Source organism: Chelonia mydas, chromosome 12 (assembly GCF_015237465.2).
Source record: "Chelonia mydas isolate rCheMyd1 chromosome 12, rCheMyd1.pri.v2, whole genome shotgun sequence".
NCBI classification, from domain to species: domain Eukaryota; kingdom Metazoa; phylum Chordata; order Testudines; family Cheloniidae; genus Chelonia; species Chelonia mydas.
In genome coordinates, this window is record NC_051252.2 from 2906201 (window position 1) to 2922499 (window position 16299).

The 16299-nt window shown below is 51.2% G+C and overlaps 1 protein-coding gene across 2 annotated transcripts in view; it reads left to right on the top strand.

The window, feature by feature from the left end:
- Positions 1 to 16299, top strand: part of HYDIN (HYDIN axonemal central pair apparatus protein) — a 446380-nt gene that overhangs the window by 348805 nt on the left and 81276 nt on the right. For both annotated transcript variants that reach the window (XM_043526330.1, XM_043526331.1), the window contains 9 exons: positions 1098 to 1266; positions 3012 to 3686; positions 5048 to 5263; positions 6442 to 6635; positions 8638 to 8820; positions 10766 to 10885; positions 12695 to 12854; positions 12960 to 13132; positions 15322 to 15520. In XM_043526330.1, the coding sequence (XP_043382265.1) occupies positions 1098 to 1266; positions 3012 to 3686; positions 5048 to 5263; positions 6442 to 6635; positions 8638 to 8820; positions 10766 to 10885; positions 12695 to 12854; positions 12960 to 13132; positions 15322 to 15520 (2089 nt within the window). The remainder of the gene's footprint in view (positions 1 to 1097; positions 1267 to 3011; positions 3687 to 5047; positions 5264 to 6441; positions 6636 to 8637; positions 8821 to 10765; positions 10886 to 12694; positions 12855 to 12959; positions 13133 to 15321; positions 15521 to 16299) is intronic.

The following is a 16299-nucleotide window of genomic DNA, read 5'->3' on the forward strand; positions in this document are numbered from 1 at the left end:
CCAAGTAGGAGTCATGGTTCTGAGTGGGGGTGAGTGGGACAGCGGGGAGAGTAGCTCAGAACAGCAGGAAGTTCTGTTTCTCCTCAGTGGTTCAGGAAGTGGGAGGAGTAGCTCACAAGAGGTGATGGAGCCTCTGCTCTCACATAGTAGGAGACTCGTAAGGCCCAAATGACTCTCCTGCTTTTACCCATTGTGTAAGTTGTTGGCCAGAGGATAGCGTGCTGGATGGGGACTCGGGAGACCTGAATTTTAGTCTTGGCTAGGCTGCTGGGTAACCTTGGCAAGTGACTTCCCCTCTCTGTGCCTCAGTTTCCCCATCTGTAAAATAGGGATAATGATACTGACCTTCCTGTGTAAAGCACTTTGAGACCGGCTGATGAAAAGTGCCGGATAAAACTATGTATTATTGTGCTTTAATAACCCTAAATTAAGGACAACACTGAAAATTCAACTGTAACTCTTCTAGAGACACAGAGAGCTCCTCCTATTCCTTGAAAATCACATATGAACTATATTGGCTCAGTTTAACTGTTCTTTTCACAGTAGATAAGTCCTTACAATGCTAGTTGCATAGTACCCCTCTCATTGACTTAATATGCATAGTGACACTGGCCATAAATATTAACTGTAGCCAAAGGGGTGTGACATAGAGAATTAGGTTCTGATTCAGGTAATCATCCTTATTCAGCAGGGACGCTTATGCATATGCTTAACTTTAAGCATGTATTTAAGTCCCATTTAAGTCAGTGGGACTCAGGGTCATGCTTAAAGTTAGGTACATACTTGAGTGCTTTCCTCAGTTGAGGCCAAATTTTGTTTCCCCAAAAAGAAGAAGAAAAATCAATGTGTTTGTTTTTAAATTGACGTGAGCTCAGTTATATATTGTGTGGATTTCCAAGTGAATGGCTGCATTATTGACCTGGAAGCTCTGCAGACTACAGGAGGTGAGACTAGATGATCTGATGGTCTCTTCTGGCCTGAGAATCTATGGAGCAAGGCCTCAAGTTCAGACTGGTGTTCTAAGAGCCTAGATTTCCTAGGGCTGCGGCAAAGCTGAGAGTTTATGATGAGTGAGTTTTCTGTCTGCTTTACTGAAGGGAGCTGGAGAAGTTGGCTCGAGAGCTCGAGGAAAAGAAGCACCAGCAGGAACTGGAGCGTTTGCGAGAAGAGGAAGAGATGAGGAAGAAGACCAAGCGGTGGAAGAGGGATTCTGGAAAAGAGAAAGATGAGACCTTGGGAAAGAAAAGCCAGCTGGGAGGCAAACAGGTATGTGGTTGTGCTAATAAAGATGTTTAACTCTGTCTCTGCACTGACCCTGTCATGAGACACAAGCCAGCTCCACAGCAGCTGGAGGTTCAATCACATGTAATTTGCTAGGCCAGGGAATCCGTAGCTCATGATGAATATATTACATGGGTCTGTTCTTGAAGGCTGTTGGGAAACTTGAGCTCGTGCACGGCACTGTGCTCTCTCAGTCAGTGCATTTCCCAGTTGAAGCATAGGACCCCGGTCTCTGTAGACCACACTGAGTTCTAGTTCATTTCCAGGTGCAATTGCTCTGGTTGGTTTTGACCTAGAAAGTGCATGTGCTTTTAGTCCCTGGTATGTTGGAGCTGACCTTTTCTGCTCATTTTGCATGGTGACATCTGATCTGCTGTTCGTGGCAAGCCATAGATTCATACAGCTTTGGGCTGGAAGCACTGGACAGTGCTCAGCTTCCCGCCATGGTCTGACAGGGTGTCGGAGTTCCCTCCCCACTCTGAACTCTGGGGTACAGATGTGGGGACCCGCATGAAAGATCCCCTAAGTTTATTTCTACCAGCTTAGGTTAAAAACTTCCCCAAGGCACAAATTCTTCCTTGTTTTTGGACGGTGTTGCTGCCACCATCAAGTGAGTTAGACAAAGATTCAGGAAAAGGACCACTTGGAGTTCCTGTTTCCCTAAAATAGCCCCCCAAGCCCCTTCTCCCCCTTTCCTGGGGAGGCTTGAGAATAATATACCAACCAAATAGGTAAACAAGGTGAGCACAGACCGGACCCATGAGTTTTTAGGAAACTAAAAACCAATCAGGTTCTTAAAAGCAGAACTTTATTATAAAGAAAAAAGTAAAAGAAGCGCCTCTGTAAAATCAGGATGGAAGGTAATTTTACAGGGTAATAAATAGATTTAAAACACAGAGAATTCCCCTCTAGGCAAAACTTTAAAGTTACAAAACACAGGAATAAACCTCCCTCTTAGCTTAGGGAAAATTCACAAGCTAAAACAAAAGATAATCTAACGCATTGCCTTGCTTTACTTACAATTTTTATAATCTTAGATGCTTATTTCAGGTAGGGTTTTAGGAAAGGTTTTTTTCCTGCCTGGTCCCTCTCTCTGTCCCAAGAGAGCACAACAAAGAGAGCACAAATTTGAAAGGATCTTCTTCCCTTATTGGTCCTTTTGGTCAGGCACCAACAAGGTTATTTGAGCTTTGAACCCTTTGCAGGTAAAGGAGGGATTTTATGCTACCCTTAGCTGTATGTTTATGAGACAGGGCCAGAATCACTTTACATTCAGGATACGCTGCCAGGTCTGTACATTCACTAGAGCCCGATTGTCAGAGGTGCTGGGCACACACTCGTCACATTGACTTAATTGAAGTCTCCTGCAGGAGAAAGTAATTTTGTCAGAAACCTGGGCTTGTCCAAACCACTACCCCCATTGGTGGCATCTCGAACTCAGACACAGGAGAAAGCAGTAGCCTTCCCATTAAGAGATGCTGAGGATATCATTATGCAGGGGATGCAATAGCCCTTGCACATTTATTGTGGGAAGGTTCTGTATCAAATAAGCTAGATTGGAATCTCTTCGGCACAGTGCCCAAATCTTTGTTCTGTGTCTTTGCCGTGCCTAGCACAATGAAGTCCTGGTCCATGCCCATGACTCCTAGGCGCTACAGTAATACAAATAATAAGCTATGAGTTAATACTTAAAAATGTTCCCTTCCTTTTCCATAATCCTGACCTTCTAGGGTGCCAGTATCTCCACCGTCAATAGGTCGGACCTCAGGCTGAATGAAGGGGTGGAGAGGAAAGTGTCTATGAGAGAGCGTCCAGATTCTGTGGCATGTGACAAGGAGGACAAGAAAAAGCGGAGCAAACTCATTTTGCCAGACGTCCTGCCACTAGGGCAGATGCCACCCTCAATCCCAGAGCAGGAGGAAATGGAAAAGGAGGTGGTAAGTGACAGTGAGAAGAACTTGACACAGAGGTTTAAAGTCTATGAGGCTGCGCAGAGGGAAATTGTCCAGATTCTGTCACTCTGGGACCGGGTGCAGGGTGTCCAACTGCCGCCCCCAGGCCTCGAGGAGACCCAGCATGAAGCAGAAGATCAGCGTCAGGCTCCATCTGGCCGCAAGGGCCGGAAGGACAGGGAAAGGGAGCGTCAGGAAAGACTGGAGAAGGAGAGAGCCGAGAGAGAACGGCTAGAAAAGGAGAGAGCTGAGAAGGAGCGCCTGGAAAAGCTAAAGGCACTGGAGGACTCTAAGGTGTCTGGGCTGGAGGGAGAAGGGGAAGAAGGAGCAGACAAAGACCAGGATGGAAAGAAAGACGTGGGGGTGCCATGCTTGGACTTCCAGGTACTGAACTCAGAGGACTCCAGTGGGAAGAGGATCTTGGAGAGTGGCAAGCTGCCAGAAGTAGAGCAGGTAAAACCACTGTCTCACACGGTGAGCAAGAGCTTGTGTTACTGGGCTCTGGAGCGCTCTCTCAGCCTAGGGTTGCAGTGGTAAAGCTCTAACGCATGGGTATTTGTTACACACATTAGCCTCCAGGCTCTGAAACTGGAGGCTCAGTTTTGCAAGGTTCTAATCACCTGCTGGGAGGTGGTGGGAGTTGAGGGAGCTCAGCATCTTGCCGGATTGAGCCTAGTGAGGATTGGGCAAATCACATAGCCTCTTTGTGCCTTGGTTTCCCCCGCTTGGGGGTGCTGATTCCCGCGATTAATAAAGTTTCAGTGCTGCGTGTCTGAGAAGCACCTCAGACTGAATAAGTGCTAAGTGGTGTTATCCAGTATTATCCCCATCTTTGTTCTTCCACTTTCATTTTCTTTTCCTCCTCTTCCTATTTCTCCTTTTTATTCTCCTGCCATCCTCTTTCCTTGTGTTTCTCTACGTTCTCTCCTCTCCTCTTCTCTGGTCCTGCCATCCTGGCTCCTCCTTTCTAATGGAATTATCAGCACCACAGAGTTAGCTGCAAATGGCACGAGAGCCAGGCGGATCATGGGGCCACAGTGCTGAGCTCTGTAACTCTTCCCAGGTAACTGACTATGCGAAAGATTTCTTCCCAGAGGCATGCAGGAAGGATTTCCACAGGCTGGCAATGCTCTGGGCCTTTTCCACTACACTTATGCAGCGAACCCACTGTCACACCTGTCTCCTGGGCAGCAGTTTAACACTCCATTCCTCTCTGTAGAGGAAAGAGTTGGAGGTTAATGATTAAGGCTATGATTTAGTCATGGGTATTTTTAGTAAAAGTCATGGACAGGTCATGGGCAATAAACAAAAAGTCCTGGCCCCGATCTGTCCATGACTTGTACTATATTAATACGCCTGACTAAACCTTAGGTGCTCTGGAAGGGCTCCCACAGCGGCTGCTCTGATGTGGGGGCTCTGGCATGCCACCGCTGCTGCTCAGGGTGGAGGGTGGCCTGGGGCACCACTGCTGATGCCCCGGGGTGTGGGGCTACTCGGGGCCCTGCCGCTGCTGCTCAGGGTCGGGGGTGGCTCCGGGCAGAGGGCAGCTCAGGGTCCTGCTGCTGCTGGAGGGGGGCGGCCCGGGGTACCGCTGCTGCTCCTGGACTGCTGCTCCGGGGCAGCACCCGGGACCAGCTGCCTGGGGCCACCTGAGCAGCTGAGGCGGCCCTGGGATCAGCCACATGGGCCACTGCAGAAATCACAGAGGTCCGAGAAAGTCATGGAATCCGTGACTTCCGTGACCTCTGTGAAAGTCTCACAGCCTTATTAATGATGAATGAGGCATTAATGAAAGGCTTTCTCTCATGGCTTAGATCCTGGACGGCTTGGGGCTCGGTCCCTCAGGGCCACCCATCCCTCCGACCGCCTTTTTCTCCGTGATTCCCTACCCAGAGAAGCGGATGGCTCCTGTGGCAGGAGAAGCTCTCAAGCACTTCACCTTCGTTGTGCCCGAAGATATGAATATGGATGAGGAAAAGAAGGATGCAGAGGGCAGTGCAGATGCTTCTGTCGCTGTCCCTGTGGTGAAGGTACAGGGCTAAGTGGAAATGTTGCTTTGCTGTCTTTTGCAGAAGGTCCCACGGTGATGGGAATGATCATGCTGGTGAGCTGCAACACCTGACCATAAAATGAAATTAGCAGCGGAGAAATGACATGTCCCTGTGTCTAGGAAGATTTGGACTGACATCAGTCTCTAACCATATGCTGTGTTTGTACAGTGCATTGCACAATGCGATCCTGCTCCCTGACTGGGGTCCTGGGTGTTGTGGTAATGCAATTAATAAATAACAGTAAACCTTAAGGCCGACATTTTCTGAAAGGTGTGTACTTGTGCACCTGATTTGCACACACTGTTACCAGGACTTCCACACACAGCTGACCCGTGGCACTTCCAACTGGTCAGTTCCCCAGGCAGTGTTCCTGATCCCTTGCAGAGTCATGGTAGTTGCACGTGTAGATTAGATGCACAGTTGGATGTGAACATGTTTGTGAACGTGTTAGCCATGCTGTTTCCTATCCACTGCCCCTGACATTGCCAACTTCTAAAGAACCACAGCTCCCTTGTTTGCTTTGAGGGTTAGTGTTGGCTTGTGAACCTGAACTTGGGCCTTAGCTGATTTAAAAACAAAACAAAACCCGCTTTCCAATTTTCCTTTAAATAAAGAACCATTTTCATTGCGGCTCAGTTCAGAGCAAGGGGGAAAATCCGTGTCAATCAGCAAAGAAGGGGAAGAGATGGAAGGGGAAGAAAAGCCTTTGATAAGACTATTATAAAACATGAAAAGCAACAAACTAACCAACCCAATTGTTGTGGTTAGAATTTTACAGGCATTTCACAAGGAGAGATTTCCTTGATGAAATAAAAAAAACAAACAACAAAGGATCTAAATCCTATGCAGAAAGAAGCCATTAATCCGGTGTAGGTTGGATGCTCATTACTTGTTATCTGTCCCATTGAACATGCTGGAGGCCTTATCTCAGGGACTTAGGGCTAAGGCACACGGTGACCCTAACCATGGACTCCTGCTGCTTAAACATGAGTGGGCACAAATAAGACCCTTGCCTCCATTCTTGGCTTTTCTTTCATCTCGGTGCCATTGCTCTTGGATCGGCGCTGTGGCGCCTTGGTAGAGTACTTGGCTGCCTCTTCTTTGGGGTCTCCTGAGCTATTTCTGACTGTCTTTCCTACCCTCGCACTGGGTTGCAGGAAGAACAGATCACCCCAACCAGAGGCAGACTAAAGAAGGACAAAACAGAGCCCAGCCGTGAGGCTCAGAAGGACAAGCGCAGCACAGGCCGCAAGAAGGGTCTTCAGGGGCCAGGCCCTGGAGCACTGGCACCGCTGACAGAGCTGGATCAAAGCAACTTCATTGGGGAACAATCCCAAGAAAAGATCCTCAGGTGAGCTACCAAGCAACTGAGCCTGATGCCTTCTAGCAGGGAGCCCGATTAGCATGAGCCAGAGAGACCAGAGACCAGTGATGTTCCTTCTGCCTTGGGGATTTGTAGGGGTCTCACCAGGCCACTCTGCTCACTCAGGACATGTCTCCCAGGCATACTGAACAGCAGTGGGTGCTGCTCAATGGAGAACGTGGATGATTCCATGTAGCAGGGAGGTGCTTAGGGCTCTTTGTTAGGGTTGCCAGGTGTCCAGTTTTCGACCAGAATGCCCGGTCAAAAAGAGACCCTGGCAGCTCTGGTCAGCACCACTGACTGGGCCATTAAAAGTCCAGTCATCAGTGCAGCAGGGCTAAGGCAGGGTCCCTGCCTGCTCTGGCTTCACATGGCTCCTGGAAGCAGTGGCATGTCCCTCTCCAGCTCCTACGCGTGGGTGCAACCAGGGGGCTCCACATGCTGTCCCCTCCCCAAGTGCCACCCCCGCAGCTCCCATGGGCTGGGAACCTGCAAATGGGGCAGGGAACAAAGCCGCCTAGCCACACCTCTGCATAGGAGACAGAGCGGGGACATGCCACTGCTTCCAGGAGCTGCTTGAGGTAAGCGCTGCCCGTAGCCTGCACCTCTGACCCTCTCCCGTGCCCCAACCTCCTGCCCCAGCCCTGATCCCCCTCCCGCCCTCCGAACCCCTTGGTCCTAGCCCAGAGCCCCCGCCTGCACCCCAAATCCTTCAGCCCCGGCCCCACTCCAGAGCCTGAACCCCCAGCCGGAGCCCTCGCACCCCAGACCCCCGTCCCAGCCCGGAGCCCCCTCCTGCACCCTAAACCCCTCATTTCTGGCCCAACCCCGGAGCGCACACCCCCAGCCGGAACTCTCACCCCCTTCCGCACCCCAACCCCTAAGTCAGCCTGGTGAAAATGAGCGAGTGAGTGAGGGTGGGCGGGGGGGTAAGGAGTGAGTAGGGGTGGGGCCTCAGAGAAGGGGCAGGGCAAGGGTGTTTGATTTTGTGCGAGTAGAAAGTTGGCAACCCTATTCTGTGTATGTCTCATTCTTATGCTGGATCAGTCTGTTGCTCCCTCCTTAGCTGTGAGAGATGCAGAAAGAGTATAATCGCTTCACTTCCATGCCGGTCACAAGGCTGGGCCATGTGTACAGGCAAGCAGGCCCACTCCCTATACTCAGCACAGACCGTGCCTTCTCCCAGCTCCTCCTCAGAGCAGATCACCTCACAGCAGCACTGCTCTTCAGATGGAGCCTCCTGTTCACTGGGAATTCTCCTTCCTGGGTACAAAGGGCCAGCACCAGACCCTGCTACAATGCAGGCGCATTCTTCCTGCACGTATTGGGAAGGTTTATCCGGAGTCCTGAGGTTAATACTTCTCCCTTGGCTCCTCTGAAATAAACGAAGGCACTGAAAATAACTATTCTTCACCTCCTACCAACCTGCCCAGCTCCCACCAGTCAGGGCAGTGCCTTGTAGCACATCCTGTGGATCGCCCAACGCAGACTGTCAGACTGGCTGTGAGAGCAAATTGCTACGGTCCCGAAGACCCGCTGCTGAGAACACCAGGCCTCCAGTGGGTCATGGGAAGAGATGGCCTCTCGGGCAGCCGGGATCCAAACTCCACAGGGATCAGTATTCAAAGTGAACCCCTTGAATTTCTCTGGGAAGCAAAGAGGAAGCCGTTGTCAGAGAACTAGCGTAATGTCACTGAGCCAGGGAGCAGCCACGCCCTGCCCGAGCAGCGGTCTCTGGCTAGGCTTCAGGGGTGGCGCCTGTAGAGCTCATGGTAGGAACCCGGTATCACAGTCACAGATACGGTGGCATGTTCTGCTCTAACAGGCGAGACACTTGAGTGTCCACAGTTTTGCTGCGTGCGAGTTCCTGACCCAGAAGCCAGTCTGGCAGGGTTCCTATGATTTTATGTTCTACAAGTTACCCCAGCTTTCTCAGTGTCTCGCCCTGTCGGGTGTCTGAAGCACATAAAGGGTTCTCTCTCACTGCCAGGCTGAGCAGCTTCCGCTGGACGGTGCCTGCTAACGGAGAGGTTGTCATGAAGCTACACTTCTCCTCCACCGTGGCAGGGCAGTTTGATCAGACCCTGAACTTCGAGATCCTGGGCACGCGCCGGCAGTACCAGCTTTACTGCCGAGGCACCTGCACTTACCCTACCATCAGCCAGGACCCCAGGTCAGTACCTGCATGCCTGGTAAAGCTGCTGGGCTACTCTTCTGAGCAGGCTCCCTGAGGTCTAGAGGGAGCCTGAGCTGCTGAATCTGACACCACCTTCCCGCCTCCCCCATCAGTGTAGAGTCCCTGTCGACTCTGACGGGGGGAAGCTGTGGCAGCTCACCAGGGCCCTGGGTGATCACTCAGGTGACCAGCTCCTGCTGCGACAGCATCCCTGCCACCAGTAACTGAGCTGGTTAGTCACCTATGTCACACCCCGACTGCAGCGGAGACGTCCTCTTCGTTGTTGTAACTCACGTGCCAAGGGGCCAGAAGGCAGGAGAGTAGGAAGTAAAGCACAAAATCGGAGGAGAAGAGAATAGGCAAGTTAAAGTGGGACACCCCAGCTCTAATTTACACCGCGTTCCAGCTTCTGAGTGTTTGATCTCCCTGGCCTATCAGTGAGTGGTGTAAATCAGTGGTTCTCAAACTAGGGGTGCTGCTTGTTCAGGGAAAGCCCCTGGCGGGCTGGGCTTTGTTTACCTTTTGCGTCCACAGGTTCGGCCAATCACAGCTACCACTGGCCGCAGTTCGCCACTCCAGGCCAATGGGGACTTCGGGAAGTGGCGCGGGCCGAGGGATGTGCTGGCCGCCCTTCCCAGAGCCCACATTGGCCAGGCAAGGCGAACCGTGGCCAGTGGGAGCTGCGATCGGCCAAACCTGCAGACGCTGCAGGTACACAAACCGGCCCAGCCCGCCAGGGGCTTTCCCTGAACAAGCGGCGCCCCTAGTTTGAGAACCACTGGTGTAAGTAATGGAGTCTAAGAGTAACTGAGTCGGGGGGAGCTGGTTACAATAAGGCTAAAGGTTGAGGGTAGGTTAGACCCAAACACATCCACATTACAGGGCTGAAGCCTTGAGCTGTCTGGGGTTTAAATAAGTCCAGGAGAACACAAGTAGCTACTTATGTGACCCCCCCAGTATCTGAACACCTCACGTTCTTTCATGTATCTATTCTCACAACATTCGTGTGAAGTAGGGCAGTGCTATTGCCCCATTTTATACATGGAAGTTGAGGGCAGAGTCTAGAGTTAAACCCAGGTCTCTGAGGCCCTAGGTTAGTGTAACCGCTGTCCTAACGAGCCTTCTTCTCTAGCTGCTTCCGACACTCATCTTTTAACCATGTTCTCCCAGCTTCAGGGAGCACCCATATTGTAACTGGTCTCCTGCTTAGATGAGGTTCAAGGGAATCCAACCTGCACCACTCTTTCCACATCACTTCTGATGAATCCCAATTACCAGCTGAATACTTAGGACAAAGGGGCAGGGAACAGAAACGCAAAGACAGGAGAGTTTTACTGTATAGGAATGGATGAACCTTGCATGGGACAAGTGGTGGATTTGTGGTCACCTTCGCATGGGAAAGAGCCTGCTCCCTGGCCTTGAGTACATTCAGCATGAGCCTCCAGGCAATGTCAGTTGTTGTGTGGGAGGAGCATGATGCCTCTTCTCAGCGAGATGCGGGATAGAACTGGAGCAGGAAAGAGGCTTGGCCTTATGCTGGTAGGGCAGGGAGGGAGGATAGAGGGTTTAATATCATCCTCCATGCCTGGGCTTGATTCTGCTCTTCCTGAGGGCGCTAAGGGTTACAGGAAACCTGGAAAGTCTGTTCTGTGGAGGATTTTTGATAGCTTGAAGTTTGATTTTGTTCTGATTTGAACTGAAAACCAAACATCTCCAAATTCTTGGTGACAAAGAATGAAGACTCCGCTCTGGAGCAGGCCACATGGAAGCCAGGGCTGCCAAGGAGTTGGGTGGGTAAGCTGTCAGGAAACCACACGTTTTGATTTCATTGCATCAGCAAATTCAGACGAGAGAATGTTTCACCAAAATTTTTCCAGCTACCTCTAGCTACAGGCTTGTTAGCTTCTGCAGCTCCTCACACCAGTCTGCTTTTCTGCTACAGGGTGGTATTTCCTCATCGGAGGAAGAGTGCGAAGCCTGACGACATCCTCTTCAAACAGTATGTGATGAGCTCAGGGGTGTTCCACTTCGGCCCCTTGCTCTGTGGAAAGTCGAGAGACAGGTACCAACAAAAGGAGCAAAGGTCTAGTCTCCTAGCACGGCTGCACGTTCGTTTGTTTTGTAGGTTATAGCTATACTAGAAAGTTTTACTTTTGCTGCCGACGTTGTTACATCAGTAGAGCCCATGCACACGTGGCTGTTTTTGCCAGTGCTGTGCACACTCACCCCGAGAGGCTGTAAGCAAAACCACAGACCATAAGGAAGGCCTACAAGGTTCTGTGACAAAGTTCCTGCTCTACCTTGGTGGGTCTTGCGCTCATTGGCGGATTTGCTCGCCTTGGAGCTTCACGGCAGCCCTCAGCTTGGCCGTTTTTCTGAACTCACAGTCCAGGTCGACTCCTCCTGTGTCTGACCAGGAGTTGGGAGGATTTGGGGGGAACCCGGGCCCGCCCCCTACTCCGGGTTCCAGCCCAGGGCCCTGTGGAATGCAGCTGTCTAGAGTGCCTCCTGGAATAGCTGTGTGACAGCTACAACTCCCTGGGCTACTTCCCCATGGCCTCCTCCCAACCCCTTCTTTATCCTCACCATAGGACCTTCCTCCTGGTGTCTGATAGTGCTTGTACACCTCCGTCCTTGTTCTCACTCTCAGCTCCTAGTGCCTCTTGCTCGTAGCTCCTCACACGCACACCACAAACTGAAGTGAGCTCCTTTTTAAAACCCAGGTGCACTGATTAGCCTGCCTTAATTGATTGTAGCAGCTTCTTGATTGGCTGCAGGTGTTCTAATCAGCCTGTCTTAATTGTCTCCAGAAGGTTCCTGATTGTTTTGGAACCTTCCCTGTTCCCTTACCCAGGGAAAAGGGACCTACTTAGCCTGGGGCTAATATATCTGCCTTCTATTACTCTCCTATAGCCATCTGGCCCGACCCTGTCACAGTTTTTAGTTGTTGCTGTTACTGGGCGGGGCGAGTGATTTATGCTGTGGTGGTAGTGTTGTTTTTAACATTAAAAAGTCAGTTCTCTTCTGCTTGGGAACTCTGTGGATGACTGGAGAACTAGAACTGCATCCGATGAAGTGAGCTGTAGCTCACGAAAGCTCATGCTCAAATAAACTGGTTAGTCTCTAAGGTGCCACAAGTACTCCTTTTCTTTTTACGAATACAGACTAACACGGCTGTTACTCTGAAACCTGGAGAACTAGTGGTGTTTTGTTGTCCCATGTAATTGAAATCTAAGCAAGTGACAGCCAAAGGGGATTTTTAGTCCAATTGTTTTAACATGCTTGCTTTTCTTCTGTTTCTTTAACCATTTAACGCCAACGCCTATTTCACACGTTGGAGAAAAGGGAGCCTTTCTCCAGGATTCAGCATTTCCTCCCCCACCCCTTTCAATTAAGGTAGGAACACGCACCTGAGACATCCAGCAAAACAGGGAACACAAGGAAATGTCCTGGTATTTCTCAGGTGAAAACCAAGCAGAAAAAGTGAACTAGTTTTAAACTATTTTAAAAACCCTATCAGACCTTATTTATTCCTCAGAAAGAAGCAAAACAAATGAACAAAAAAAGCCACAAGCCAGATCAATTTTTGGCACTTCTCCTTCAAATGGCCTCTGCAGAGTCAATTGATCCCACTCGCCTGACGCTGCAGAGGCCGCTTACAGCACTCGGGTACAAGGAAGTAACCCTCAGGTTTATAATGTTCCTTATACCAATGATGATTGTGATGGGACTATTTTATAACTTGTGTTAACAGGGTACGGTGTGTGAACAGATGCATGAAAGGAGGTGCTGTACATGTGGCATAAGAAAGGACGAAGGTGCAGCACTTCCTATGGTCCGCTGTCTCTTCTACAGTGCATTTCATTTGCAGATACAAGGCCCTCCGATACCCCAACAACTCCGAGAAGATAACCATCCTCAACTCATCCCCTTTGGAAGCGGAGGTATTTTTCTGCTTCCAGCATGACATCAAGGCAAATACATACCTCTTGGATCCTCCCACCATGATGCTGAAACCCAGTGAGAAGCAGGTAGGAGACAAACAGGTATCGCAGTCTCAAAAGATTTGGGAGCCATTTTCCCCTCTGAATGAATGCCCTATTCTCTCTCTCCTTCTCTCTGGGGTGCCGTGCCAGGAGCTGAGCATATGGGCATACCCCACCGCACCTGGCATATTTGATGACAGCATCGTCTGCTGTATTAAAGAGAATCCAGAGCCAGTGGTCTTCAGAATCTGCTGCCAAGGGGTTCGTCCTGAGCTGGAGCTCGACCGCAAGCAGTTGCATTTTGAGAAGCTGCTGCTGCACAGGTTGGGATTCCGAAGGGCAGTCAGAACATAGTCTGGAGCCTACTCTTCAGGCCAGGCCTTGTTTGGTTTTTCCGAGTTGCTTATTTTGACTCAAGGGCTTGCCTTTTATCTCCAGTTCCTCTCCTTATTCATTCCGGGTATGTGTACGCTGCAGCTGGGAGGCGTAATTCCTGGCACTGGTGGACACTCGTGCTCTAGCTCTGCTCAAGCTAGCACGCCGAACACAGCAGTGTGGCTGGGGCGGCATGAACGGGTCACCCTGGGGGTCGGGCAGGGTTGGACTCAGGCGGTTAGCCTGTGCTGCTTTGGCCACACTGCTATTTGCAGGCACTAGCGAGAGCAGAGTCCCCACGCGGGGAACCACACCTCCCCACTGCACTGTAGATGTGTGCTCACGGCGAGGGCAAAGCTGATAGCCCGTGGCTCTTCACAGCACCCTGCCTGCCATTACTGCGTAGTTTAACTGGTATACTGGGGGGCCAAAGCACGAGCGCGCATGCTGAAGCCTGTTCCCGGCTCACTGGTTCTGTCCCCTCCCTTGGAGGGCTACCTAGGCTGCGGGTTCCGGGACAGGACAGGACAGGCTAGCTTAGTGGGGGAGCTCCAGCTGCTACTGTCTGCTGTGGTGACCTGAGCACGGGAGCTGCAGCCACGTGGCTGCTCTGTGCCTCCCAGCTGGGGCTGCTGCTGCAGCTGAGGGGACACCACACGCCGGGCTCCCACTCCCCCCCAACAAACATTCCTGTATCTCCTTCCCTTCCCTCCCGTCTCCCTTCCCCTCCCCACCTCATTCCCCTCCCCCTACTCCCACATCTCCTTCTCTTTCTCCTGCCCTATCCCCCACTTCCCCCGTCTCTTCTCTGCATCCCCCCATGGTTGCACAGGAAACAGGCAAACAATAGGACCCAGGAGGCATCAAGGTAGCAACCTGGAGCATCTGCTCCATCCTGCTCCCCACCCTGGCCAGGCTGCCCAGCTTGCTCCGCTTGGCTGCGGGGTGCTCAATGCTCACAGAAATGGAGGGGAGTGGCACGCGAGCCCCATGTGCCCCCCTCTACCACCCAAACTGCAACGATGTTTAGGCTACACATTTTTATCCTTTGGGCTGGACTCTTTAAGCAGTCAGTGATATTGGGACTTTTCACAAGTCTCTGCATTGGCTGCACCAATATGTTCCACGCTGCAGCTCCCAAGGGATTACTCCTGCATTTTAGCGCCTTATTTTCCAGTGAGACTGCAGTGTTCCTGCCAGTTGCCCGTCCTTTAGCACCCTTCCTCCAGCGAGGCCCATGTCCCAGGGAACAGAAGGGATCCGTCTTTGCTTGTCTGGGTTGCTGTAGCTCAGTGCTCAGCTCTTCCACCTTCTCACAGCCACCTCTAGGCTTGCAGCATCTAACAGACCAGAAAGTGAGCCGTCGGGCTCCGCTCTGGCTTCTCCTTTACACCCATTGCAGGTCACCCTGGAGGCAGGGCTGTTTTCCTGCTCACCAGCCAGGACTGGAGCATGTTGACTCATTGCACGCAACTTGTCATCCCACGCCTCCTCAGCAAATCTGCCCCTCCACCTTCCTACTATTGAACGAGTCCTTATCTTAAGCTTCTAACTCTAAATCCCACAAGTTCAAGTGATTAAATGTCACAGTAAAACAGTCAGAGAAATCAGAGAAATGTAGGGGTGGAAGGGACATTGAGAAGTCATTTAATCCATCCTCCCATGCTGAGGCAGGATTACGTATACGTAGACTATCTTGCATCAGTCCACTTCTCATTCCCTGTGCTCCCATGAATATCGATGAATACTTTCTGGTGCACCTGTTCCTAACTAGGGCTCTGGATGTGACCCACACTCATGCTGGTTCATCAGAATGACCCCCGTGCCCCCACTCCCGTGAGTAGGAATGGAGCTAGTTAAAATGATCCAAGCATGTCAGATGTTGATCTGCTACTTAAGTTCTTATTTTGCTTGTGTTCGTTGTAACTAAAACTCTGTGATTCTCCCCAAAGCTTGAACTTAAGGTTCTGGCACATGCAAAGTAAGAAAGAACTGAATATGTTTAAATCCTGTGGGTCCAGCTGGATCGGTGTGATTTTATAGGCCACATGAGACTGGATTGGCCTGGCCCCATTCAAATGCAAAACTAAAATGGCTGCTTTGGCAGCAACAGCTGAGTGTCTTCCTCTCCTTTTAGAAAGGACACCAAGATGCTTTTCCTGAGAAACACCTCCCCGATGCCTGTAGCCTGGCGGCTCAGCGGCCTGGAGAACCTGGGGGATGATTTCTCTGTCTCACATGACCAGGGCACCATCGGTCCCCGCTCAGAGTACTGCCTGCAGCTGCATTTTAAGGCTACAAAACCTCTCAACATTAAGAAGGTCATCCGACTGGAGGTGAGGCAGACCCTTCCCTCCCCAGCACCTGCAAACCCAGGAGCCCAGCCTTCCGACTCTTTGGAGGGCATTGGTGAGGCTTGGCACTAAGATTTTTACTTGGCAGTTACCACCGATGGCAGGTGAGATGGGTGGGGCAGTGGTGACCACGTGTTGTGAATGACATAGCCTCCTACCTGCAAGGAGCACTTCTGCTAGCTCCCCTCCCCACCCCAGCTCTGGCCTTTCTCCAAGGGACCAGCTTGTAGAAGGGTAAGACCAGCTTGTAGATGGCTGCCTTACTGGTTACTTCCAAGTAACCAGTGAGGCAGCCATCTTGTATCTGAGGCACTGCTGGGTAAGCGAGGTGTTATGGGCTGGGGAGGTAGCACCTGCAGGCAGCTGGACAGATGGCCATTTTTGGACATGTTTCCATTGCTTTTCTTTATTTGAATCAAAATATTCCAGTGTATCCTGGAGCATCCGAGTCTCACAAATCCCCAGTGGGCTAGCCCAGCTGGACCAGTTTGGGGCAGCCCCAGTTCCCACCAGTCAGCTGGGGCTAAAGCCTGGACGATAGAGCCATCCAAGAACAAATCCAACCCCCTCACCCCCTGAGGCAGGTTGGTTCAGGTCAAGGGAGCAGTGACTGGGCTGATTCAGGCTTGCTGATATGGTGCTCTCCATTTGGCATTGGCTAGTCCCACTTGACACGTCAGGAATCGCTCTAGGGTTCCTGCACAGCCTCTGCCACTTCCCTGCCAGAGAGTCCCATTGCAGGGCCCTGCTGGAAACAAGCT